Here is a 27,928-nt window from a genome sequence, read left to right as displayed (position 1 = left end):
GGTGCACTGCTGAAAGTCAGCCAAGTCCAACGGCCCTTGCGGGGAGGCTCGGTCCCGTCAGAACCTGTGATTGGCTGCGACCGAGAGCCCGGGAGGCGTGCGCGCCTCGCCGCTGAGCGCGGATTGGTCGGAGCTGCCATCAGTCAGCGGGAACAGACGTGCCCCTCTCCATCTGGCAGCTGCCCGAGAAAAATTCTCGAGAATTTCCAGCAGTTGAGCCAGTGGGTGTTCTAACTGCTTGCTCCAGAGACTGGAAACATCGGAGAAGGCAGTCTTATTTACAGAAAACCCCTCTCCCGCCCTCCGTTAGCTAATTACAATTTTTCCAGGGACATTGCCATCACGAGGTAAGAGCCTGGAGAGTGTACTTCATTTATTTAACCGTTTATGATACTTACGGATGGGGGCACAGCCCACTGCTCCCGGTCCGCGGAATGGAGGGTAAACGGAGGAGGGTTCCCCAGGGAGGGGAGGGGAGGGGAGGGGAATATCTGTTTAGTTCCCCAGCCCCTTCAGTCCGAGCCCGGCGGCCGGTGCCTGGGTTCTCTGTGCGCAGCTTGCTTTCTTTTCGAGTTCTGGAGCAGCATGTCCGGGCGGGGCCCACCTTGGTGGCTGAGCCACCGGCTGCCGGCATTTCCTGCGGAGCCTTCGCGCTCGGCCTGAACTTGACTGCGAGCTGGAGGCTCCTGCCGAGCGAGGGTGGTGGGCCGGGCTGGAAGGAGGGAGGGGACCATGGAAGGGTCGATGGACGGGAAGCAGGGGCCGCCTGCCCTCCCTTCCCTTTAGCGAGGCCCCGAGTCGCCTAGCCCCAACCCCCGGATGCGAGGATGCTGCGGGGGTCAGCGCCTTGTCGCCGCTGCAGCTGCGGCCGGGCCGAGGGAGACGTGGCGGTGGCCGGAATCTGTCCGCGGAGACTGCGGTTGGGAGGCGGGGTCTGGGCGGCGGAAGGTGCGCGAGGGAACCCAGCCGGCAGCATTGCCGCGCGCTGCGCCGGTGGGAGGCTGCGCTTGCTGCGGTGTATCGCCCTGGGTCGCTCAGCTGTCCCGGCCAGCGAGCCAAGCCCAGGATCCCGAACTGTCCAAGGGTGAGCTTTTCAGGGGCTCGGAAGAGAGAAGGATGCAGAGCCCTAGCTGGGATCGACCTGCGGACGTGGGTCTTGCTTTGCCAAGAGCGCACTATAATCTCAAGGCCTTGTGGCTGCTGACGTCTTCTTTCGCAGCCGCCGTCTGTAGGTTAGAGATTTCCCAGGAGGTGACAAAGGCGAGACTCCGGTGGCAACAGCCAGGGAATTTGGAGTCTCTAAAGCTCCACCGGCCTTTCTGAGCTTCAGACTGGAAATGTGCAGCAAGGCCTCTCCGGTCCTTGCACACTCCACCAGTGCGGAGGAAAGAAGGAGGTGGTCGGCGCTTTAGAACTGGGCAGCTAAGGTGACAGATTATGTTGGTCTTGAAAGACAGCGATAGTGTCGTAGTCTAGGGGGAAAAAAGTCTCAGTTATAATTTTTCAGGATTTTTTTCTCACCAACACAGGCACCTACTTCCCTTGACTGGAATCTTAGAGAAGAGGAAGAGTGGGAGAGGTGCTGGTGATAGAACGTAAAGGAAAATTCTTCTTCTTTTTTTAAAAAATTTACTGAAAATTTAATGTGTAGCTCTCAACGTTGTATTTGGTGCTCTAGAGGAAATGAAAAAGGATAAAATACACACTTTATACTCAGTTGTTCTGGAAAATTCTTAAATGAACGTTTGGAATATGGTCTGTATCCACATTAACTGAAATGTTTTACAAGATATTTATGGAATCAGAATGATGAATACTTTTCATTGCTCCCATGTTCTTTTCTCTATTCACACATCTAAATACATATGTTCACATCAAACCTAAGAGGAGTCATTGGAGGTTTCTGTTGTTTTTGTTTTCTCCCTCATGTAAACTAGTAGATTTTCTTTCCTTCCTCCTAGAAGGAGGTAAAGAGGATATTGGAGCCCAAATTTCCTGAAATACATTTTGGAGGTTTCCATAATATTTGAATCGATTGGGATGATTTTTTCTTTTTTCTAGAGTGCTTAAAGAATTATTTTAAGAATATTAAAATTACCTGTGTTTCCATTGTGTAAGTTACTGATATAAAGATACCTGAGTGCCACTTTATAATGGGCAAATGTGAATACTTCGTTAAATATTTTTGCTAGAGGTATAAATCTAAGCAAGTTTCAGTAGTACTGATCCGTAGAACTCCTGAGTAATTTTGGCATGTGCTTAACATGACAGCAATAAACTGCACTATTTACCTGCTTTCAACAGTCAAGAGCAGTTTAACTCAAATCCCAAGTGCACGCTGCTGCCAGAGACCGGGCGCGCCTCCCTTTTCCAAAAGCACATTTGGACAGCTCCAAGGTGTTTAAATCATTGCGGGATTATAAAATTGGAATAAGATGAAGATGTAAACTAGGCACAGCAATCTAGTAGCTGTGGCTTTCTTCATCACTCCCCCCCTTTTATTTTTAAACAAAGTGTATACTTCAAAAGTTTACTAGAAACCAAATGCCTTTTTTTTTTTTTTTTTTCCCCTTTCTGATGCTTTTCACCTGAGATTTCCTACTCTCAGGATGTGGCTTTTCACCAGCGCTCTACTGTGGAATCTCTATGCCTCCTCTCGTGGACTCACAACTTATTTCATTTAACCCTCTTTGCTGAGAATCCCCCCTGCTAGTCAGCGTTGTTCAATCAGGGGTCAACTTCGTTCAACTGTCAGAGTTCTGTGTCAGGACTTTAAAGTATGAGATTAACCAAAAGCATTGAGGAGGAGGAAGATGGAGGCCTGGTCACACAAATGAATGTTAAAATGATGAAAATGGCAAGTATTTTCAGCGTTTATTTATTGTCAGTATGTAGAATATATGCAGGCTCACACTGACACGTTTTAAAAAATTCATGTGATTAAAGTAAATCATGAGCCATACGTTTTGTGTTGATTGGGGAGTAAAAACAGTTTTGGTTTTGAATAACATATAACCTTCAAATAGAAGCAAAGGAGTAAACACCTCTTTTTTTTGGTAATGGGATGTGGTTTCCCTTTGATAACCGGAGGTGCTATGTCTCCCCCGACCCCAGTGTCGTCATAAAAGAAGTGAGTTTCAGACTTTAGTACATGATATTAGCTAAAAGGCCAAGAGGGAACGGCCTCCTAAGTCTTTTGTGACCCCTTAATAGTTTGGGAGGCCATCTTCATTCTAAATTCTGAGAAGGCAGGGCTCAGAGGTCTTCCATTGCTTAGGTATCCAAGGGCGTTCTTTGGAACCTCATCCTTTCCTTCTACTACTTTACTTACTGAAAGGAGTAATGGTCCTTCCTACACACAGCTAGACTGATTTCCAAAAACTTATTGAAAATGATTGTTTCAAATCTGTAATGCATTTTCTTGTAGATGAATTCAAGCTGGGCTTTTTGTGTGTGTTCATGTGTGCCTTTTGGGGAGATACATTTTTTTCAAATTCATTTTTTTATTGTGAAACAATTCAAACGTGCAGTTGAGAATAATATAACACCTGTATACCCGCCGCCGGCATTATCAAATCGTAATATTGTGCTATTTTTTACAGTTGGTTTTTAATTCATAAAGTAACAGAACGAAACACTGTGGAGACGAATTTCTGCTTAGAACCTTATTTGTATGGCAAACTGCCAGAAACACAGCCCTTCCTGCAGGGGTGTAGGAATTCCCCCTGCCAACGCCCTGGGGAGGCTTTCGGATGAGCTGCAGCTGTTAATGTAAATGCATAGATCAGTGGCTCATAAATCAGGGCTGCTTGTCACACGTGCAGTTGCCCCCAGTTTCTGAGATCACACACACGACCCAATTTACATTAACCAGAATAATAAAGTTTAGTAAGTTGAGAAATCTTAAACTGAACTGAGATCCTAGATTGTATCTTTGCTAAAACTTGGGCACTCTCTGAGTACAGAGCTATCATAAATATTCTATTAACCCGTTTTCTTTTTTTTTAATTTCTAACTCTTGTAAGAGACTTTGTTACTGTTAATATTTTTCCCCACCTTTTCTTCAGAGCAATGGAGTTAATGAAGGGAAGACTATTTAGTTACACCTGTTTTCTATATTCTCGCTACTCAAAGTGTGGGCCTGCCCGACCAGCAACTTGTTTGCAGGACCAGGGAGCTGGTTTGAAATACGGCATCTCAGGCCTCACCTGACAGACTGAATCAGAATTTACATTTTGGCAAGATCCCCAAGTGATTGTAGGTTAAAGTTGGAGAAGCACTTGTTCTATGTGAGCTGTGCACATTGTCAAATTTTTATAGAATTTAAACCCTGTGAATGGGGTAGGTAAATCAATTCATTTTTGATCCACTATTCTTAGAAGTAGGCTGTTAAGTGCCACCTCCTTTACAGACTTCATTCTTGGTACTATCTAATGATATATCAGTTATATTTGAAATCATTGATGGAGTCTCTCTCTCTCTCTCTCTCTCTCTCTCTCTTTCTCTGTTTCTTTCTACTCAGTTGCATCGTTTCTCTGGAAGACAGCCCATTGTTGTTCCATTGACGGTTCCCTAATTCCTGAGTCCTCTGGAGTTATGTCCACAGCTGCCTTACTTACTTTGGTTAGAAGTGCTGGAAACCAGGTGAGGAGGAAAGCGCTACTCGGCGCCCGCCTGCTGCAGGACGACAGGTGGGTGACGCCCACGTGCCACAGCTCCACTTCAGAGACCCGGCGTTCTCGGTTTGACCCTGATGGTAGCGGACGGCCAGCCACCTGGGATAATTTTGGCATCTGGGATAACCGCATCGATGAGCCGATTCTGCTGCCGCCCAGCATTAAGTATGGCAAGCCGATTCCCAAAGTCAGCTTGGCGAACGTGGGCTGCGCCTCGCAGATTGGCAAACGAAAAGAGAACGAAGATCGGTTTGGCTTTGCTCAGCTGACAGACGAAGTCCTGTACTTTGCGGTGTATGATGGCCATGGCGGACCGTCGGCGGCCGATTTCTGTCACACCCACATGGAGAAATGCATCCTGTACGTACAAATGATACAATGGCTTTCACTCTCTGCAGTGTGCCTTCTGCTTCCTGTTTAAACTTTCACCTTTTGGCTGAGACATTCACTGCTTTTTTTTGTTTGTTTTTCTATGTATGTATGGCTGCATTGGGTCTTCGTTGCTGCTGTGCGCGGGCTTTCTCTGGCTGCGGTGAGCGGGGCTTACTCTTCGTTGCGGTGCGCGGGCTTCTCACTGCGGTGGCTTCTCTTCTTGCAGAGCACGGGCTCCAGGCGCACGGGCTTCAGTAGTTGTGGCTCGTGGGCTCAGTAATTGTGGCTCGTGGGCTCTAGAGCACAGGCGCAGTAGTTGTGGCGCACGGGCTTAGTTACTCCGCGGCATGTGGGATGTTCCCGGACCAGGGCTCGAACCCGTGTGCCCTGCGTTGGCAGGCAGATTCTTAACCACTGTACCACCAGGGAAGTCCCAAGATTCACTGTTAAGGTAGTTATTTGAGTGCTTTCACACTATTGTTTTATGAACAAGCAGTTGCTCAAGCATGCCAGTTATTACAGATGATTATTACCACTTCAGAAATATGTATGTTTTAACAACTCCCTTGGTGAGAGCATTGACCAGAATCTGCAGCCCTTGACTTGTGATCATTTCAAGTGAATTAACATAATAAAGTACATGATCTCATGTATTCTGAGAATCTATGAGTAACATTTACTCCTATCAGTGCAGGGCACACAGTGCTTCAGTAAGTGGTAATTATTCTTTCAAGTGGTATGAATAGCTTGGAATACTTGTTGAAAATAGCTTTAGATGATTGGCATTAGAATAGGGAAAATGCTTTTAATGAGGGTGCTTTGGAGCTCTTTAAAAAGTTTATTTACCACAATTATTATTAATTATTATTATTAATTATTAATTCTACTGCTAGAATTAAAAGAGAGGGAGAACATGTGACAGTTATGACCACGTGACTCTTCTTCCCAAGCATAGTTATTCATACCGTTCATCAGTTGGTTTATATATATTTTGCCTTATTCCACAAAGGAACTCAGTGGCTTAAATTTAATATAAAGGAACTCTTGACTTCTCAGGGTTGTGATAGTGAGGATTAATTTTTTAAGGATGGAGACTTGGGCTTTTATTTGACTGTTTTTAAAGGCTTATCTCTGTGCCTGATTCTTCCTCAATTTGATTCGTTAATATGTGGATCTGAAGCCTCTGAAAGGCAAGCCACGGAGGTCCATTGTATGGAATGACTGCTAGCTGGAGGGACCAAGAGGAAGGCTAGAAACCTGTAGTCAAATGACTGTTTGCGGCTCTTTTTTCCTCTCCACGAAGGGATTTGCTTCCTAAGGAGGAGAACTTGGAAACTGTGTTGACCTTGGCTTTTCTAGAAATAGATAAAGCCTTTGCAAGGCACGCCCACCTGTCTGCTGATGGTAAGTAAAGCAATCTCTTTCTTTACTGTCCTGGGGCATTTCAGGGAAGAAGGAAACACTTTAAGCCCTTTAGGGGTGGGCGTTTTAATGTAAGTTTATTTGTAAGGATGCTTATGTTGAAAATGATTTTTTAAATGAAGAATCACTTTAAATGTTATTTGGAATCCAAACGAAATCCACTTTTAAATGAACTATATTGGAGATTGTTTTAGAAATTGGAGCTCCAAAATGGCTCTGATATTGAATTTCAATTTTAAAAAGATTAAAAAACATTTTTTAATCTGTTTGATTGCTTGTTTTATGGGCAAGAGGTCCGTACTATGAGAGGGTTTATTATTTGGGGTTTTTTTTTAAGAGGAATCTGACGAGCAAGTACTGAAATTCACTACAGGGTAATCTAATCTAGCCAGAGAGTAAATGTCCACATCAGAAGAAAATTGCTAATTGGTCCTCAATAGAAAAGGACAATGGCTAATATGCACTACTCTGTAAAATTAGAAGGAAGATCTTTTTTCTTCCATTTCTTAAAAAACTTGATCTGCAGCTTTCCCGTGGTAGCTAGTTGACATTTTTTTTAATTTGTTAAACACAAGGCCATGGCAGCTGAATTTTAGAATTTGTGTACTGTGTGACCTTACATTTTGAAAGTAAAATGTTTCTGATTTTGACTAAATTTATCAAAAGCATTTCAGGAGAATGTAGCTGATGTTTTTTGGTTAGCTGGCCCCCCAGTTTATTGCTCATAAAGTTAACCTTGAAAACTTCTGCAGCAACCATTTAAATGTATGTATATAGACCTCATAACCGATTTGAAAACGAATCATGCAGTAACATTAATCTGTGTTTTGTTCGTCCTTTTGTTTAAAGGAGGTCAAAGTGTACCACAGCAATGTTATTTTTGTAATTTTCAGTTGGCATGCATAGGGCTGGAAATTCTCGCTATTTCACAGATGAGGAAGTGAAACTCAGAGAGAGGTAGAAGGTCAATTGCAGAGTTAGGCCTGAGATGTTCCTGGCACCCACCGTGGCCTCTCTCATGGGCGTATTTAAAGATGAGTATTAGAGAGGATGATTCTAGGATGGCTCTATTTGCCATTTTAAGAAGTTTTTCCTCCTCTTTTTCGAGAACCTTATCATCATCATACTTCTCCAAAAAGCATTAGAGTCCACTCTCTTTGTTCAGTTCAGGGATTTATTTTCTCGTTTGTAGATTATTCAGGCCCATTTTCTCTTCTCCGTTCCTTAGGACTTTTTTTCCGCCTTCCAGCTGGCCCCTCACCTTGTGAAAATAAGGGTTGAGAGATGGTAGATTTTAGCATAAGATTCTGTACTTGTTCCTCGTGGGGAAAACATACAAAAGTGAAGAGATTCTGTACTGGTTCCTCGTGGGTAAAACATACGAAAGTGACGAGGACATCAAAACACTTTCTTATAGCTGTATTTTTATAACTCTGAATATTGCTATGCTTTTATTTCATCTATAAGCAGGCCAGCTGTGTATCACACCACGAAGTTTATTGGCTGTAGCGCAGGTGGTGTGCCCCAGCTGTTGCGTAAATAGGTAGAGCTCACTGGGCAAGGTTTTCAGAAAGGAATGTTCAACTTTACCATGGAAATGTGGCCAACAATCAAAAACCAGTAACCCTTCATGGGTGCAGTTAGCCCTTTTGTAAAGGATCTACTTGACGAAGATGCTTAAAACAGTGATAGATTTGGTATAAAATGTGAGAGTACTCCTTTCATTTATTAAATAATAAATTACAGTTAAAGGGAATTTTGAACTTAGGGAGAGAATTGACTTAACTTGCCTACCTTAAAAGAACCTTTCTAAAGATACCTTTCTCACATCAATTCAGTTGTGCAAAAACATTAATCATAAAAATGTACTTCATCTCTAATAATGAAGTGAAAATTTATTTATTTAACTTAGTTCCTCTGTCACATACTTTGAGTTAATGATCTCAGACCTTTCATAAGATAATTCTAGAATTTATTTTTCATTTGCTTGCGAGTATAATGGAGCATGACAGAATGATGCTTAGAGTACTACTAAAAGAAAAAGAAAGGGTCTGTTATGACATTGTTGTTCTTAAGTCTTATTTTCGATGTATTCTTATAGATCAGTTAGTCTGTGTGGTTTTTTTTTAAAGTAAGTATTTTGAGAACAGCTTTAAATTTATTGTTAATCGGTTGCCAAGGCTTCCAAAGGTGGCAAAAATTGCCTTTTGAAATTTGGGGGCTATTTTATCAAATATATTAAAGCCACTAAAGATAGGATGCTGTACGTCATTTAACCTTTCAATATGCGGATTTAAAAAAAAAAAGCGTACCACTTCAGATTTCAAAGTGATTATTTAAATTTAAAATCATTTTTTAGTTTTTAGTAAGAACTGAAGCAGTATCAGTATTATAAGAGCGAATAATATTCTTTTTGGCATAGCTGTGAGTAGGACCCATGCTAGTTAAATAAAATTGTGAAGTAAGTGCAGTTTGCCCTCTCCAATTTTTTTCACCTTTTCTTTCAGCATCAGCTCCATTTTCCCTCCTTGAACCCTTTCTGTGATCAGCTTGAGGGTAGGGGCCATGGCTTATTCAGTTTTGAATCTCTAGGGTTCAGCACCCTGTAGAGAGTCTGGAAGGTACTCAATAATTATTTGGACTAAACTGATCTCCACTGCCTACTCTTTCTTACCAAAGTTATCATAACTTATCCCTTGATTATCCTATAGCTGATTTAACCAAATTATTAATATAATGTATATATTTTAATGAGTTATCACTTCTAGGGGGGATCTGAGTTTTGAGTAAGGAAAGCTGAAAAGAGATTGGTTAAACCATAGGAATGAATCACTAATGCTGGAATTTCAGGTAGGGAAGAGTGCCCCACGTCATACTATTAGCTTTCTCAAAAGAAAGTGAAAATAATAAAGTGAAAATAAAACACTCTCTTCTTTTTAAGACTTTCATCCAATATCTGCATAAAATACTTCCAATTACCTCATTAGCATTTAAAATATTTACTATTTCAGTTTAAAATGGGGGTAGTTTGAGGAGAATAAAATCAGAATGCCACTTATCAAGAAACAGCCCTTAAGAAATTGCTAGCTAATTTTATTGATTTGTTGTAGATGCATTTTCAATTTACCCTTATTTACAAATAACTAATTTCATCATCATCTCTGAATATTTTGTATTCATTTTATACCAGTCATGTGTATTTTTACAATTAATGAAACCAGCCAGTAAGTTCAAGTGATGTCCCATTAGTCTATTGTTTAATGAACAAATTGTCACTCAAACCAGATGGTAGAAAACTTAGATGATATCCTATATATCCGATAAACTCTTCGAAGTGTTTCTAGATTGCTTAAGATTTGAAAGCAACAAAGCTCCCCAAGAGACAAATGGATCAAAAAGAGAAGACTTGCTCTGACGTTCAGAGTGGGAGACGTTGGTGGCAGCATTGTGAGTCTCATTGGAAACTTCCATGCTCTTCATGTTCCTTGATCTCTTTATGGAAGAATTACACTAAAAAATAACCAGTGTGAGAAATGCCATGTTTTTGATTTCCCTTCTTATGTTGGAGGCAGCCAAAAGCAAAAAAAATAGGGACAGCATTGAAGAGATATTCTTATTGTGCTGTTACTGCTTCAACTTGTTACTGATTTAGTGTTTATGATCATACATGTCTAGAATGCCCATTTTTGATAAACACTGAAACTGTATTGGTTTATACATATTATTTTTTACACAGTTGAATAATTACTGGGGGCGGGGGGGTTATACTTTGAAAAGTACAGCTTTACTCTTTATGTTGCCATTCAAAATCTTGATCATTTTTCTTTTGATATATTGACCTGCGACACTGGAGGAAAGAGAGAGCTGCAGAAACTCCCAATTTATGAATTACATAAAATTGTAAACATTCATTAGAGCTCAAGAGCCTTGCTAGCCTTTATTTAAACAATTAATTTAATCTTCTACTCAAAAAATGCCTTATAGATACTAAAATCCTTGCATTTAGCACCATTAACAAATAAGTCACTCCTTGTATCTGGTATAGGAGGTGCTTTGATTCCTTCTTGATTTATATTTAAATCCCAGTAATTTGGTGGTATACTGTAGTTTACATCCTCTCTGGTATGCTTGTCAGATACGAACTATTCAGTGCTCTACCCATGAATTTTCCCTTTTGTAACTGGGACAGTTCTGATATTGATACCAAACAAATTTACGGTGCATTTTTTTCAACTCAATAAACGTACTGATTTACTCTTCAAGACTGACTGACTGACTGTGTGTGTGTGCATGAGTATATAGATGTGTGTCTGTGTTACCACAATATGTGTCTTGGTACACATACATTTGAATATAGGTTTTCCTGCCTTGGGAAGCCACAAAACCAAGAAGTGTTGCTCTGTGATGAAAAACAGACTCAACTACAAAATACCATCAACTTGGGCAAACTGAGTTTTGGAATCATTGATTTGGCATCTCCTGGAATATTATATAATTTGCTAGTGAAATTTTCACCAAAATAAAACCCTTCCCCTTATTTTGCAGCTCTTTCTCTACCCTCCCCTGTGTTGCAGGTTTGTAATGTTTGAGCACAATTCCTGGGTGAATTTCCTATTTGCCTCTGTGCGTGTTATTTGTGGCAGAGAACTGTGCCTGGTCAGCAGCTCTAGACCTGGAGCCCGTGGACACTATATGCTGGGCTTCAGTGGAAAGAGAGATCTGCTTAATTTTGTCCCAGGTGAAGGAGTCCAGCGGTTCCTAGCCTGGACTACTGGAAGGTTCCCACATCCTCTTTGTCCCATTAGTTGAGATGACTTGCAGTAGAAAATGTCCAGTGAGTGTTAAGAACTTATTGAAAGATGTCTTAGTTTTATAGTTTTGTTGTTAGGGAAAAAAGTGAGAATTTTTACTTCCATGTTAAATGTTAAATGAAAATAAATGCTGATTTAATATTTATATTCTTAGATGCTTAGCAAACCAGAATCAACAGTTTTGAAAACTTTCCCATAAATCCTGGGATTTTGGAACTGTGAAGTTGGGTTGGTTAAAAACTCAAGCTCTTTTAAATTCCCAAATGGCAGAGCCATGATTATAATCCTAAGCAGCTAAACTTGAAGTTTTCATTTATGAGGTTTTAACTCTTGATGTAGCCAATTAAAAACCACTTTTAAGAAAAAGCTGCTCCTGGGACTTCCCTGGTGGTTAAGACTCTGAGCTTGCACTACAGGGGGCACCAGTTCGATCCCTGGTCAGGGAACTCAGATCCCGCGTGCTGCTGTGTAGCGCGGCCAAAAAAAAAAAAAAAAAAAAGAGAGAAAAGCTGCTCCTGTCAGTTTAAACAAAGGAGAATACTAAACTCCCTGGACAGGTAGCATCTGAGTAAACGCCTGTGTTTTCTCGCCTGGCTCTTCTCATCATTTGAAAAGATTACAGAGGTTCAACTGTAAAGCTTCCCTTGTATAATGTTTTAGGACACTCACAAGTTGACATTTGTAATATAAACATCACTGATACACTAAAACGTTTGTGTTGTACGACTATGATATGTTATATATTTTAGTTTTGCCAAGATGATACTACTTTGGCACAGCAGTTCCAAAATCAAAAGAGATAAATGGGAAGATAGTGCAACCATATACGCTCTCTCTCCATAAAGTAAATCCGGCACGGATATAGAAGATTAAGCAGGGTTTATTCATGTTTTTTTCCATTTTCCTCTTCTGATTAAAGCAGGCATTTTAATATACTGATTGGAAAATACTTGCATATATATCTTTCCAAAATGCATTACTGCTGTTTTTAAAATTGTCTTTAAAAAACAAAAAAGGGAAAGACTGAGCTTCCGTCAGTCAATAGCACTTCATTTTTCCTAAATCTGCCTTTGAAGTCAAAATCATCTTTAGATGATCACCTGAATATTCTACTTAGATGCTTTAAAGAATTAACCATGTTACTGAAGATAATACCTGCTTTAAATGCTATCTTTTTTGATTTTTTCAATTTGCTTTCCTTTTTAGCCCATAATTTCACAGTACTCTCACTTTGACAAGGCTCAATGCACCCTCAAAACTTTTAACAAGTAGTAAAGACGTCAGGGCAGACACTGTTAGAATACACACCAAAGAAAGATGCAAAAATGCCCTCTGGATTGGATGGAGGAAATAGCGGTGACCTCCAGCCAAGCAACGTATAATTTTGTTATTGGTTGGAGGAAATTAATATTCTTGGAGTGCTCTGGGCCCAGGGCTTGACCACAGGATTAGCACTTGGCAGCACTGTCCGGCATCTGGGGACAGACTGATTGTTCGCTGGAACTACAAGCGTGAACTATACCAAGTTTATGGGAAACCAGAATGAATTTCATTCCCTGCTCTCCAGATTTACTCCTAATATGATGATGGCTGTACCTTTGTTTCATGTCTGGGGAGGACAAAGATGAGAAAAGAATGTGAACCTTTAACCATTTTAGGATTTTTTTTGGTGAACATTTGTAAAATTAAAGCAGGTGTAGAAGGAAAGAATATAAAATATAGTGCTTGAAGAGCCAATGAGGCACTTGGCATATCTTGCTTAGCCTATTAACTGATGATAATTTCACAGGGGTAAGAAATGGAAGAAAAAAGCTGAGTGCATAGATTTTAGAGAAGTTGGCTTGCCTGAATGGGCTCTGTAGACCTAAATCATCCTGCCATATTAGCCAATCTAATTAAAATGTAATACTCTTAACCCCAACACCTGATGCACACACAAAGGTGTAATAATGATCCATTCAAGTGAACCCTACTGCATATAAATAGAAGCCATTTGGAGACAGTGATGCATTTTTTACCAAATTAGGTTAGCAACTTTTTCTGTTTGCATGGAGCCTTGTTACTGAATTAAATACCTCTTTCTCTGCATGCTCTTACTTACATAGTTCATTTGCATTTTATTTGCATAGCTCTAGTTAAATTAGAATGATACATTTCAGCATTAGTTTAACATGCCTATGTTTTATCTTGTAATAAAAATTCCACATCCAATCATTTGACCGTCACTGACTTGTTCTCTTTTTCATCGTGTCTGCAGCGACCCTTCTGACCTCTGGGACTACTGCAACGGTAGCCCTTTTGAGAGATGGTATTGAACTGGTTGTAGCCAGTGTTGGCGATAGCCGAGCTATTTTGTGCAGAAAAGGAAAACCCATGAAGCTGACAATTGACCACACTCCAGAAAGAAAAGATGAAAAAGAAAGGTACCACCTCCACTCATCAATCTTTCTATAAGGATATTATTTATATAGTTCAAGACAGAAATAAAACCTTGCATTTTAAACTGATTTTATGCTTAAGTTTAACGGAGCCTTGGTTTTCTGGGTATCACAACGTAGTCTTTTAACATTTTGTTGACCAGGATTAAGAAATGTGGCGGTTTTATAGCTTGGAATAGTTTGGGACAGCCTCACGTGAACGGCAGACTCGCGATGACCAGGAGTCTTGGAGATCTGGATCTTAAAACGAGTGGTGTGATAGCAGAACCGGAAACAAAGAGGATTAAGGTAAGAAAGGACTTGCAAACCCTTGACACACAGGCAAGGAAGGAATGCAGGATTGTCTCCAGCCGCAGGCTTTCTTGGAAGCCTTAATTGAAGCCAGAGTGACTTTTATTCTTAGTTTTTGAAAAAATACTCATTTTATTTATTTATTTATTGGTTTTGGGCTGCATCGGGTCTTACTTGTGGCGCATGGGATCTTTTTGTTGTGGCACGCAGGCTCTTCCTCGCGGTGTGTGGGCTCCTCTCTCGTTGTGTCACTTGGGCTCCAGAGAGCATGGTCTCAGTAGTTGCGGCACACGGGCTTAGTTGCCCTGCGGCATGCGGGATCTCAGTTCCCCGCCCAGGGATTGAACCCGTGTCCCCTGAACTGGAAGGCGGATTCTTAACCACTGCACCACCAGGGAAGTCCCCAGAATGGCTTTTAAACAGAAGTTATTAATGGAAGGATAGATAAACTTTTCAGATAAAATAGGATAGTGCTTTCCTGGCCTAATGTATGAGGAAGTGTTGGCTTTGTGTCACCCTGCTGTGGAATTTGCCTGGAAGCATCACTGTACTGCCCTTGCTCACCTGCACCTCATCATTCAGCATCCCTCTCCCTTGGAAGCTGAGCCTGACTTCCTTTTTCCACCAAGCTAAATAATTGTCCCACCTCTCTTTTTGTGACATCTTCTGCTTGCTACTAATCATTGCCCCCATTGCGCTACGCTTCCCCCAGCATACACCCAGTGGTGAGCCGACACTTCACCTGTGCAACCCCCAGCCTGCTCTAGTACCTGGCACATTTGAGTGTAGGCTCCCAGTAACAGCAGCAAATGACTGTTAATTTATTGAACGATTTTATGTCTTATAGATATCCCAATTATATTCATTTCGTCTAACAAATACTTACATAGCAGTTTACTATGCGCCAGGCTCTGTTCAAAATAGCTACTCCTACCCCATTTTACAGAGAAAACAATTCTGGAGCACATACACTTCAACCTACCTATGTTTGCCCAGTTGAAAAACAGAGGTGGGTTTCACACCCAGGAAGCCTGGCTCCAGAGACAGTGCTCTCAGCCATTACATCAAGCTGCCCGGTAGCATTTAGCTACCTGGCTTCTTCCGCCACGGTGTTACTAAGTAAATGTTAGGTTTGTCCTCAGTGATTGATGCTACATGTTGCCACTTTTGCCCTAAATGCAGGCCTTCCATTTTCACTCTGTTTGCCTACAAGCTCTGACACACGGCTGACCACTTGGAAAACAGATAAAATTGTTGCATTATGAAGATTATCCTCAGGCTGTCTGGTTTATAACCCTGTGCGTTTGGTTCTGACCGCAGCTACATCATGCTGATGACAGCTTCCTGGTCCTCACTACAGATGGCATTAACTTCATGGTAAACAGCCAAGAGATCTGTGACTTCGTCAATCAGTGCCACGATCCCAGTGAAGCCGCCCATGCAGTTACTGAACAGGTGACACAGCAGAGCTTCTGCTAGAGAAGTCCCAGGGCGGGGAGGAGAGCACAAAGCCAGGTGCAGGTTTCGCTGCAGCCTGGAGGGGCCACCACTGACTGCAGATTTCTTTGAAATCTTGTGTTTTAGCTTTAGTATTACATGGAATTTTACACTTGACTCCATAATATTTCCAATTAAAAATGTTTTTCCAATTCTTCCAAGTAGTTAAGTAAAATCAATATGCCAAGGAAATGAGCTATGTTTCTTTTTTGGCTTTGTACACATCTTGAAATGACAGTAACAGCATTGGTAAATTATACCATTAGCAAATACTCATGTCACCGTGTGTCAGGCACTTTTCTATTCATATGTATTTAACTCATGTAATCATCATGATAACCCTCTGAGGCTGGAGGTAGGATTATCCCTTCTTCACAGAGGAAGAGAGCAGAGGCACAGAGGCCGAGACATTAAGTAACTTATTCAAGATGGCAAGATTGTCACATTGCAGAACTGGTCTTCAAACCCAGACAGCCGAGCTCCTGAATCCAGCCACTGGACCATTTTAAACTAGACTGCTCCACATGAATATCCAATGTAGAAACACTATAGCATAGTCAGTTTCTGGTTTTGAAAAATGGGTGTGTAAAAACAAACAAATACAAAAAGGTATATGGGTGAGTCGTATGTTGGTGTGCCAGTCAGAGCTAAAATTTGGAGGCTGGATAATATCCAGTAAAAATAAATGTAAAATTTCCACGTGTTAGTACTCTGTTTGGATAGATAGCTCTCTTTTTTTCTTTATTTATTTTATTTATTTATTTTTGGCTGCATTGGGTCTTCATTGCTGCATGCAGGCTTTCTCCAGTTGTGGCGAGCAGGGTCTACTCTTTGCTGCAGTGCGCGGGCTTCTCATTGCGGTGGCTTCTCTTTGTTGCAGAGCATGGGTTCTAGGCGTGCGGGCGTCAGTAGTTGTGGCTCACGGGCTCTATAGAGCAGGCTCAGTAGTTGTGGCTCGTGGGCTCACTATTTGTGGCTCACGGGCTCTAGAGCGCAGGCTCAGTAGTTGTGGTGCACGGGCTTAGTTGCTCCGTGGCATGTGGGATCTTCCCGGACCAGGGCTCGAACCCGTGTTCCCTGCATTGGCAGGTGGATTCCCAACCACCGCGCCACCAGGGAAGCCCCTATATCATATATTTTTTATCAATCTTTTTCTTCAGAGTTTTGACCTCAGGCTCTGAGGTATTTTCTTTTTTTTTTAATAAATAAATTTATTTATTTTTGGCTGCGTTGGGTCTTCGTTGCTGTGCGTGGGCTTTCTCTAGTTGCGGCGAGCAGGGACTACTTCCCGTTGTGGTGCACAGGCTTCTCTTGTTGAGGAGCATGGGCTCTAGGCACGCGGGCTTCAGTAGTGTGGCTCGTGGGCTCTAGAGCGCAGGCTCAGTAGTTGTGGCTCGCAGGCTCAAGCGCAGGCTCAATAGTTGTGGCACATGGGCTTAGTTGCTCTACGGCATGTGGGATCTTCCCGGACCAGGGATCGAACCCAGGAAGTCCCAGGCTCTGAGGTCTTTTGAAGTACATTTGCTGTAATCCCAAGCACTTATTAATGCTGACTATATAATTTGCTATTTGCATTAGTTCCTAAAATTGATTTATAATTCCACTGTAGGAAGTTTAGTTTATGCCAGTTTTCTATTTTGTATAGACTGTAATAAACTTTCTTACAGTTTTATATCTTTATACACATCCACTTCCTTAGGTTATTATTTCTTTAAGCTAAATTCCTAGGAGCAGAATTGCTAGGTAAGAGCTAACACTGAATCCTTAACCCTGCATTATTCCCTATGCTAAATGCTTTACGTGTGTTTTCTTCTTCAGGAGCTACGTATCTTGTACCTTAGTCCACTGGTGTATTTATTGCCAAAACCGCTACAGTGGCATATAGTTAATATAGTTGTTTGGGACATCAGTTATCCTATATGAAATTGATACAAACCACTGTGAAATAACTGCGTTAGTAACTGTGTTTTAAGCCAGTTTGGCCTTCCAGAGAAAGGCCATTTCTTTTTGTACAGACTCTGATTTCTGTTGTTCATCTCTTCCTTCCTGCCGTAACTTGCAGGCAATACAGTATGGTACTGAAGACAACACTACTGCAGTAGTAGTGCCTTTTGGTGCTTGGGGAAAATACAAGACCTCTGAAATCAACTTCTCGTTCAGCAGAAGCTTTGCCTCCAGTGGACGATGGGCCTGATCACTTGCTGGGACTTGGAGTTTCTGTGCAGTTTTTCACTGATTGTGTCAAGAAACTGATAAGATTTTAAAAAGCTGACTGTACCCAGGTGACCCTAGGACTCACTAGATCAGTACACACATCACTATAAACTTAGTAACCATCTACATAGTAGTTTTTCACAAATACCTGTCATATTTATGTTCAACTAACTGTACATACTCAGTATAAATACGTGTAATTCAGCTATTGTGAATGAGTCTCTGAGTGAGCAAATGAAAAATGGTTTTGATACACTTGCTGAGTGTTAAATTTCTCTATGAATTTCTTTTGACCATTTCTGATCTTTATTCATTTGACCAGGTTCTTGCCTTCAAGTTCTTCAAAACTAGTCAGTATTTTGACAGCTACTCAATGGTTATCTGCAAGTGTTTATTTTTAATAACTGTACCAAGCATTAAGGATGAAAACTGAGTTCTCTGTTACTATAGTTTGTACTCTGGATCACCTACTGGTGAACGTAACAATGCAAAAGAAATTAATTCAGCTGACATGACACTACTAAGCTGTATACATATGTACAACAGTGCACTTACGTATTTCCACTGTGTCACCAGGTCTCTCCTGCCACCAGTCAATTCATTCCTGTTTTTCTGTAGGTAAGAATGCTGTATAGCTATGACTATTCCTTCATATCAGAAAAGAATGTCCAGGCTAAGAGTTCTTTGGTCAAAGCTATACAGAGTTATATACTGACAGTATCAAGTATTTTGTATAACGTTTCCATTTGTTATTCGAATTCTATGTTTTGTGTTTTGTATACAGAATGTTTGTATTATCGCTTTTTGTATAGAGTAAGCAAGTCGGATAATTTGTCAGTAAAAATAATCCCACATTGACTGATAACTGCTACAGACATAGCTTGAGGTTTATGTCTCCTTTTTCTAAGACTCCTAAGAAAGAATAAATCTAAAAAAAAAAGCCTTATCTATTCCAGCTTGCTATGTAATTTAGGAGTATAAAACTATATTTCCTTATATCTGTGTGTAAGTTTGCTGTTAAAATGTGAATCTCTAAATGTGTGTATGGAATTACATCTGCAGTTTATTTCTGCAGACAGTGTAAATTTGTTGTATGTGTAGGTGTATGTACATATGTATATTTTAGACTAATGGAAAATGAAAGGGAACAATCCTGCATAGCTCCTTCACCAGTTAGCTTTCAATTATTGATATGTTTATCTCTAAGAACACTTGACAAACTGAGGGAAGTTTCAGAGTGGAGAACCAATGGTTACTGGGAGATAAGGAAATAGATTAAAAATGGCTGTAGGAGATATTCTGTGGTGGGTAACTTCTGTGGAAAAACCTAGGAACAGAACAGCATTTGAAGATACATTGCTATATTGTAATTTGCATATAAAATAATAGGATGTGAGAAAAATACTGAAGTGTTAAGAATGATGTGGAGTTCTGTGGAAACAAAAGAAAAACCAAAACGATAAAGTTGATGTACCTTCAACTCTTAGTTTTCAGGTTGACTTTTCTTTAAGTTCTACTCAAGGCTTATTAGAAGGAAGGGGGCACAACATCGATATTCACATCTCACCTTTTTGGGAATGGAAGGAAAGAAATCTTGAGTTTTCCTGCCTGTATTCATCAGGAATTATCCTTTGGGAAAAAGTGGTATGGAAATATTTCAAGGTGTTTTTTTTTTTTCAAGGAAGTTTGGTAAAAGAAAGAAAAACATTACAAGAAAGGATATGGTCTCCTATTCATTGCCTGGGAAGTGAGGAACCAAAGGTAGGCCAAGAAACCTGGAAAACTTTCTCCCTCTTCCTGAGTAGGGTCTTGGGACATAAACTTGGAAGCTACATTTAGGAGTATGGAGAGTTTCCAAACTAACAAGCAAACAGAAACTCTAAAGCACAAGATGACCTGCTCAAAATGTAGGTTTTATTTTTGTTTTGAATTCTTCACATTGCTATTCCTCTCTTTTCCTTTAAAAAACCAGTGTGGGGGTGATGTCGTTGACTTCAGAGGTTTAAGAGCCACTGATGCGTTGGGTGGATTGCCATCTGTGACAAAGAAGAATTTGTAGGACATGTAGGCCTTGGTCTGGAGTGGATTTTGCTCTGCTCAACCTGAAAGTTTTTAAAACCTGAAACTAGTCAGCTTTGACTAAAGCATGAAAACACACTAGTGTCTGTTTTTCAAGCCACGACGTTGAAGTATAACTTATAGATTATTATAGTCCATAAAAGATAAGCATACGTGTATTAGGCTTTTAAGTCTATTACTGGGAATTATGCAAATAGTAATGGAACAGAAGGACTGTTCTAAATAGATTTTTGGCTATAACTGTGAATTTGCCATGTGGCTATTACCATGTGGGTACAGGTATGGTGTAAATTATATTAATGTAATTAAACTTAAATCAACTGTATTTATGTTTGCCTTTCATTTATATGTAGTATATAAATCATCTTTCTAAAATAAGTTGCCTAACTTTATTTGCCATCATTGATTTGGCAAAATATTCTTAAAATCATTGTGATTTTTCACAAGTATAAATTCTTAGGTACCTTATATATTCAAGTGTAAATGCAGTCCTGCTTTCCATCAACCATTTATTTGTCACAGACCCTTGTGTCAAGTGCATCAAAGTTGTATGCACTTTTTCTGAAAAAAAAAATAATAATAAAGTTTTGGCAGGATCAGTTTTGAATTTCAGTACTCTATGATGGGAAATTACTTACTTTGAAGAATTCTTAGCATGTCATTTAAATAGAAATTATTTTTTCTAAGTGGAACTGAATGTTTTTTTAAACAAATCTTGGCAGGGAGTGAGTAGGCCTCTGCTAACTCTTCAGTATCAGACAGGACGTTTAGTTTCCTTTCTAAGAACGGACAAGGATTTAATTTCACAGTAATATTATAATAAGAAAATGCTTCAGGGTGCAGTGGGGGAAGGGATGGTTAAAGTTTAGCATTGAACCCTTAAACACAAACATATATTTGTATTTTCCTTTAGCACTTCAGTTCACATACCTGCGTCTGTGCAAAGTGACATAAAATTCTGGTTGGGTTACGTTTTACTGCATTTATTATATTCACTTATCTGGATGACTTCAGCAGAAATAAAAAGTCATGTCTTTAGAAGCCAAACTGTGATGACCTGCCTGTTGCTTTTGGCATCTGGAATGAGACTGCTTGACTCTCTGGCAGCTCCCCTTGGTTGTTAGATGGTTGAAACGGTCCACTGATGGTCATACTGCGCATTTGAGGCTGTGAAGTCGTGGGGTTGTTCCATCTCCAAGAACGACTCCTCTTCCACTGGATTCCTGTACAGAATTGAGCGGTTTGCTGTCTCCCAAATTAGTTTCTGCTAAAGTGCTCTTGTGTACATTTGTTTTATAATTTACCAAAGTACTAATTGGGTGTATAGCACTTCTGTAGTGGGCTGATGTAATTGCTGCTTTGACCGTTGTTTTAAAAGTATGTATTAGAGTAACTGTAAGCATACTAAAATCATATCTCAGTGTTCAAAGCAACATTTAAATAAAGTATGTGCATTAAACACTTTAAAATCAAATTGTGTTTATTTGGCATCCAGACTTTCCAATATTTATTATGTGACCCTGTGAACACTGATGTAAAGGAGTCAGTGAATGTTTGGAAATTTTTTAGCAGCCAAATCCTGGCTGTTTGCAAAATTAATGTGAAGAATCTTTGAAAACATTATATACACACTTATCTATTCAAATCTTTTCGATTGGATTGAAAACAAGATTTATCTCTCATTTCCCTCTTCCAAAATATTTGTTGGTACATAAGAAGAAAATGGTTGTGATTTCTACAATATGTTGCCTGTGGTATATTTTACTGCAGCATTTCCATGTATTAAAAATTAGAAACAAGTGTTCAGTGGGAACTCAGCAATATGCATTTAATGTAAGCAATTTTTAATGTCCTGCCATTGATTGAACAAAATGTCATAGTTGCAATCTTTCGGCACAAGGATCTCTTCTAGAGTATCCCCTGAAGGTAACTTGGTAAACTCCATGGTGGCAGAGATCTATTTCATTTTGTTCAGACTCCTGACCTAGCACTTTTTATAAGTTCAGCAATGAGGATAAAATGTTTGCTAAATCAGTGAGTCAGTGCATTCATTGAATTACATTTTTATTAATTTTATGTTAGTGGGGAAATGGGCATTAGATATTTTAAATAATAAGCCAAACATAGTATTTAATCGTGAAGGAATAGTATTTAACCTCTTTTGGTGTTTCCTTAAGACAATGATCAGTTATGCCTTGTAAAGTATAAGTTAGTATAAATATGGTTCAGAATCTTGTTCTGAACAAAACCTAAAGAGCAGTGCTGCATGGATGACTATAATCTTGTTTCTTTAAAAGGTGGAGAAAGGGATATGAATATTAAGGGTCTTTTATGTGCTATGCTCTTTTACATATATTATCTCATTTAATCTTAACAACCATACAGGGAAGTCTTTCTAATTATCATTTTTATAGATGAAGAAATAAAGCCTTTAAGTAGCTAATAATAGCAAGGTCCAATCCAGACTCCTTTGACTTCAAAGTCTGTTTCTTCTCTTACCATACCTCCTTTATACACTAGCAAAAGCAAAACCAATTCACTACTATCAAACAGCTATTAACATCCATCTGCAGAAGGCTCTCTGGTGGACATGAAAAAGAGTGACATGGACATGATCCAGAAACTAACTCAGTGGGTGAATGAACATAATAGAGGCAGTAACTGAGCATTTGTCACCTAAAACTAGAGTAGAGAACTAAATTATATTCCAGCAAACAGTATAACTGGGGAGCAAGTGAAGAATGAACAGAATAATGCTTTAAACAGTACAGGGTTTAGATGGTCACTTATGGAAGTCCAATAAGTCAGTTTACCAACGGTAAGCATTTTTTGAGAACATACTGCATATGTCTAAATGACACTAGGGTGGGTCTAGCAGGGCTTGGGGCTAGTGGTTGATAATATCCCTAGAACTCTGTCCGGAGACCGACAAGTGAGGAAAGTGAGTTATACCAGAAGGATATCAGTGTTCACCTGGACAGGTGAAGCCAGGATGTTTGGAGCCGAGAGAGATCTAACCAGTGAAGTCACTGAGCCTTTGTTCACATGTCAAGGGTAGGTTCTTTCAAGGGCCAGGAGACTTAACGTCATGTCTTAAGAGGCTGGCGGCCAAAGGCAGGACCGGTAACATATTTCGTGCCAAATGACAATGCCAGGTCCTTATTCAAGACAGCAACTGCAGAGCACTAAACCAAGTAGGGGGCCCCTCTAACAGCTGGATCCTGTGCAGGTCGTGCACCCATAACCAGAAGGAAAATACTCTGTAAGAGCAAATGCAGCAAAAGAAGGGAGCACATTCATTGCACACCCACGGCCTTTCGCCAGTGCGCGGGCACTCACCGGACAAGATGCACTGTGGTGCTTGGCCCCAGGCGGCGACTACGGCTGCTGCCCGGGATCCCTGGTTTCTGCCCACCGAACCAGGCAAAGCCCGAGCAGCTTGGCGCCCTGACTCCACAGGCAGAGATGAGAAACAGCGGTGGGCGGCGCTCTCCTCGCTCTCGGGAGCGGGAGGGGGGACTGCGCCGAGTCCCTGCATCCCCCGCCCGGCATCCTCGCCCCGCGCCCCTGCATGCCCGCGCCCCGGCTCCACTGGTCTGGCGGCTGCGCCTCGGGAGGGCCTGGCGGAGGCCCGGACCTGCGGCGCCTGAAAGCGGGTCCGAACAGCTAGCTGCCCTTCCCGTCCCCCTTTGTCGCTCACTTCCTCCTCCCGTTCCTTCCCTCGTCCCTTGCTTTTCCCCCTGCGGCGGCTGCGCCGGCCGGACAGCGAATCTGCCTCAAATACCGAAGCTGAGCGAACCTCCCGCCGAGCCGCCCGGCGGCCCCGCCTCCTCCCGGTTCTTCCTCAGTGCGCGCCCGGCGGGTCTAGCGGAACTGGCCGCGGCCCCCCGAACTGAACTCACCGGCGATGGGAGGCCGGCCGTTCGGGAAGAGGACGTGACTGTCGGCGGCGAGGAGGCGCTCTTCTGCCCGGGGAAGCGCCTGGAGCGCAGAGCGGGTGAGAGCTGTCCCCGGGCGGTGTCCCCACAGCCAGGGGGCTACTGTAGTTCCTCAGTCCTGGTGGTCGGTTCTGGGCAGCACAACACAGCGTTTGCTAGGTACTAACTCCGCTTTGCAGGGAAAACTGAAGAGATCGAGGGATTGGCCTGAGGTTCCGTCGGCCTTTCTGTCCAGCCCAAACCCTCATTCCCAGGCACTGCCCTATGCGTAGCTCTTGCTTAAATGTTCGGCCTGGTGGCCATGTGTGTCCCAACTGACACTTCTTGCTGTTTGGGCGACAGGATCCTGAATGGAGCCAATCCTTAGCTCTAGTCAACAACCAGTGAGATTCCTTCAAAAGTCTATACTAAGGGATGGACCGGCTCTCTAGCTGTATAATGGGAGGAGCTAGGTTTGAGAGGACTTGTCAACTGGCAGGGCCATTTCTAGATAATGCGCACACTTTTGACTTCGCAGAGAGGAGCTACTTCCCCAGAGGGGGACGGACGAGTGGGGGGAAGAGCTACCTCCATCCCAGCCGAGTCTCAATTCCAACCCATGGCCAGTTTGAGAGGATTTCTGTACAGGCCCAAACTCCTACAGATAACAAAATACAAAAAGCAGGTACCAGAGGGTGCTGGCTAGGAATTCAAACCCAGCCCTGTTTCATCCCAAAGTTAATTATTTTCCACTACCAAAGTCAGGTAAGGTTAATAAGTACTTACGTATTAATAATTATGTGGAAAAAAATTCCAGAAGGGACCTGAGAACGCTGCAGCTGTTCATTGGAAACCAGGAGGGATAGAATAATTGGAAAATGTGTCAGGGGAAGAAGGAGAGGACATAGTAAAAGCACATCAAGACTAAGACCAAGGGCTTCCCTGGTGGCGCAGTGGTTGAGAGTCTACCTGCTGATACAGGGGATACGGGTTCGTGCCCCGGTCCGGGAAGATCCCACGTGCCGCGGAGCGGCTGGGCCCGTGAGCCATGGCCGCTGAGCCTGCGCGTCTGGAACGTGTGCTCCACAACGGGAGAGGCCACAACGGTGAGAGGCCGCATACCGCAAAAAAAAGACCAAGGCAAAAGGTAACCAAACTCTTAGACCACATTCCTGACTACATTTGAGGCTGCTGCTTCCCCATCTCTCATTTACTGCATCCTGCCTTCAACTCTACCACACCAATGAAACATCTGTCTCAGAGGTCCACAGTGACCTCTTACTGGATAAACATAGTGATTCATTTTAGTTTTTATTTTATTTGACATCTCTTCCACATTCAACATGCCTGGCTACTTCCGTCTCATTGAATCAGTCTCCTCTCAAGGCTTTTCTGTCACCACTTTTCTGTCTAAATATCTAGCAGCTGCTGTGATTGTCTCCTGCCCTTTGATTGTTGGTGTTCCCCAGGTTTACCTTATTAAACCCGTTAAACCTGTGTGGAGGGGAAACAACTAATTCAGGTTGCAACTGAAACAATAACCACCTGCCCCCTTCACTGGTGCTTTTCCTAACAACAACCATCATAGCTGGGCAGCAGAAGTGCTTTATGAATAATTGCCGTTTCTTCACACGGAATATTGAAAAACATATACTCTGGGGTCCCAATTTAATCAAATCAGGAGTTTTTACTGCTTCATCAAGGACAAAAAATCCACCCTCTTCTCATGGTGTACTCTCCTTGTGTGAGCCAATGCATTCTCATGACGTCACCCATCACGTGCATACTGATAACTTCCAACTGTTTTCCCAGCCCAGATTTCTCTCCTGAGTTCCACGCTCAGATGTCCAGATATGGGCCGGAAATGTCTGCTCAGAGGTCCTATAGGCGCCGCAGTTCAACATATGCAAGATGGAATTCCCACCCAAACCAGTCTTTCTAGTCTGCCCATCTTGATGAATGGCAGTGCCTCTCACTCAGACCTTCACATCTGTAATTTTCTCCTCCGCTCCATCCTCACCGCCATTTCCTTAGATCCAGCTGATGCTGTGGCTTCCCAACTGATTGCCCTGCCTTCAGGGTCACCCCTTGTCCATTCTCCACTTGGTCATCACACACACTCGTGTTTGCGTTTTTTCAATCTCACCACCCAGATAAAGTAAAAGTCGTTAGCATTGCATAAAAGACCCTACCTATGGGGCTGCCATGGTGGTGCAGTGGTTGAGTGTCCGCCTGCCGATGCAGGGGACAAGGGTTCATGCTCTGGTCCGGGAAGATCCCACATGCCGCGGAGCAGCTGGGCCTGTGAGCCGTGGCCGCTGAGCCCGCGCGTCCGGAGCCTGTGCTCCGCAGCGGGAGAGGCCACAACAGTGAGAGGCCCGCGTACTGCAAAAAAAAAAAAAAAAAGACCCTTCCCTCCCGGTCTGTTCCCTGCCCAGGCTGCACAGGCTCTAGACGGGCAGGCCCAGCAGCCACGGCTTATGTGCCCAGCCGCTCCGCATGTGGGATCCTCCCGGACGGGGGCACGAACCTGCGTCCCCTATTCCGGCAGGCGGACGCTCAACCACTGCGCCACCAGGGAAGCCCTCTCTGTGGGTTTTTGTTTTGTCCATCCCGTTCTGTGCCTTCTTTCCCCTTTCACTACCTTTCTACTTTTTTTTTTTTTTTTTTGCGGTACGCGGGCCTCTCACTGCTGTGGCCTCTCCCATCGCGGAGCACAGGCTCCGGACGCGCAGGCTCAGCGGCCATGGCTCACGGGCCCAGCCGCTCCGCGCCACGTGGGATCTTCCCGGACCGGGGCACGAACCCGTGTCACCTGCATCGGCAGGCGGACTCTCAACCACTGCGCCACCAGGGAAGACCCTCTACTACTTGTTTTTAAACTATCTCTCTCCCTGCCTGGCTGAATTTCTTCTTAATATTCTCATACTTCTCCCTCACTCACCTAAAAAATGACTGATGGCTATGAACTTTAATAAACTTACAGAATAAGAAACTTAATAATGACTATTAAAGCCCTATTTTCTTTTCCCCAAACTGGTTTCTGATCTCTGCCATGTTTTGGCATACTTTTTTTTATATTTAAAAATCAGTGAAAACATTCATGTTAATTTAGTTCTGATTTTCATCACCTAATATAACTTTATACCGAAGGGGATCAGGATATGCCCCCCTACCCCCAATATGCCCCTTTGGCATGAGGATTAATTTGAGCTGAAGGCAATTAAGAATCAACGGATTGCAGAAAGAAGCCTTCTCAGCATTTCCATTATCTAAGAGCAGAAACTTCTGAGAAATGAGGCTGTCATAAGTTCCCTCTTCAGGATGAGCTTACTCCTAGGAGAGAGATCAAAAGTAAATAGGCCGTAAATCTCCTCTCTGGGAGTTTCGTGGCTGTGAAGGAGATGGAAAAGCCCACTTGCATATTCATAAATATTATCACAGGCTTTCTTATCTCCAGTTTATTCTCCTAAAAATCCTTTTCTTTCCTATGGAAACCTACTTGTTTTTTTCATAGATTTTTCTCCATCTCCCTCTTTCCCCTACTAAGTTAGGTAGATAAGCCTCTGTCTTTAACCAGTTAGCTAGCTACTAGCTGCTTCCATGTGAATAAGGCTTTTTTCTCCTGTTGTCTTTTGTCAGTTTAATTCAGAGGTCCCCAAGAGCTCAACCTAAGGGTACAGCAAAAGTTTTTTCCTCCTCAAATACTTCATATGCCATGATCAATATAGACCATATACTTGTTAATTTTTATGATTATGGTATCATATACCACAGTTTGTCACATTCTCCTCTTGTGGGGCACATTGATGTTTCTGATTTTTTAGTCTTTTTAAGTATCTCCTTCCTTTAGGACACTTCCCTTGCGTTCTCTGCTACATAAGATATATACAAACGTACAAATGCATAATTACGGAAATACATAAAATTTGCTGCGTTTGTTGTGTAGATCTTCAGTCTTGTGAAAAAAAGTAAAACTGAGACAGGCTGGGACCCAGGACACTTAGCTGCAGTGCTGCATTCTCGCACCTGGACACACTTCTCATCCAGCAACAAAATACAAAGAAACTCTACAGGACTAAAAATAACTGCGTGCATGTGCAGTTGGGGCAGATTCTGGCCCCAAAAGATACAAAGAGACCAAAAAAAACCCAACTGCCACTTCTGAAGAGCTGGGACCAAAAACAGGGTGTTGGGGGCAACAGCACAGT

At 42.1% G+C, this 27,928-nt stretch overlaps 1 protein-coding gene across 3 annotated transcripts; it reads left to right on the top strand.

Moving 5' to 3' along the window:
• Positions 1–223: 223 nt before the first annotated feature.
• Positions 224–21,261, top strand: PPM1K (protein phosphatase, Mg2+/Mn2+ dependent 1K). Of its 3 annotated transcripts, XM_060147558.1 has the most exons (9): positions 224–347; positions 4,523–5,036; positions 6,352–6,452; positions 13,539–13,704; positions 13,863–14,007; positions 15,331–15,465; positions 17,570–18,339; positions 19,403–19,482; positions 20,908–21,261. In XM_060147558.1, exons 2-7 carry the CDS (start codon positions 4,597–4,599, stop codon positions 17,699–17,701), a joined length of 1,119 nt encoding a protein of 372 aa, XP_060003541.1. In that variant the 5' UTR covers positions 224–347; positions 4,523–4,596; the 3' UTR covers positions 17,702–18,339; positions 19,403–19,482; positions 20,908–21,261. The 3 variants fall into 3 exon arrangements, with proteins under 3 accessions (XP_060003541.1, XP_060003542.1, XP_060003540.1); XM_060147559.1 differs by lacking the exon at positions 17,570–18,339; XM_060147557.1 differs by lacking the exon at positions 224–347 and adding an exon at positions 968–1,084 and having other exon boundaries at positions 4,547–5,036; positions 17,570–19,482.
• The last annotated feature ends 6,667 nt before the right edge of the window (positions 21,262–27,928 follow it).

Source organism: Lagenorhynchus albirostris, chromosome 4 (assembly GCF_949774975.1).
Source record: "Lagenorhynchus albirostris chromosome 4, mLagAlb1.1, whole genome shotgun sequence".
Classification (NCBI taxonomy): domain Eukaryota; kingdom Metazoa; phylum Chordata; class Mammalia; order Artiodactyla; family Delphinidae; genus Lagenorhynchus; species Lagenorhynchus albirostris.
Note: the sequence above shows the minus strand (reverse complement) of the source record. Positions and strands in the feature narration are given on the sequence as shown.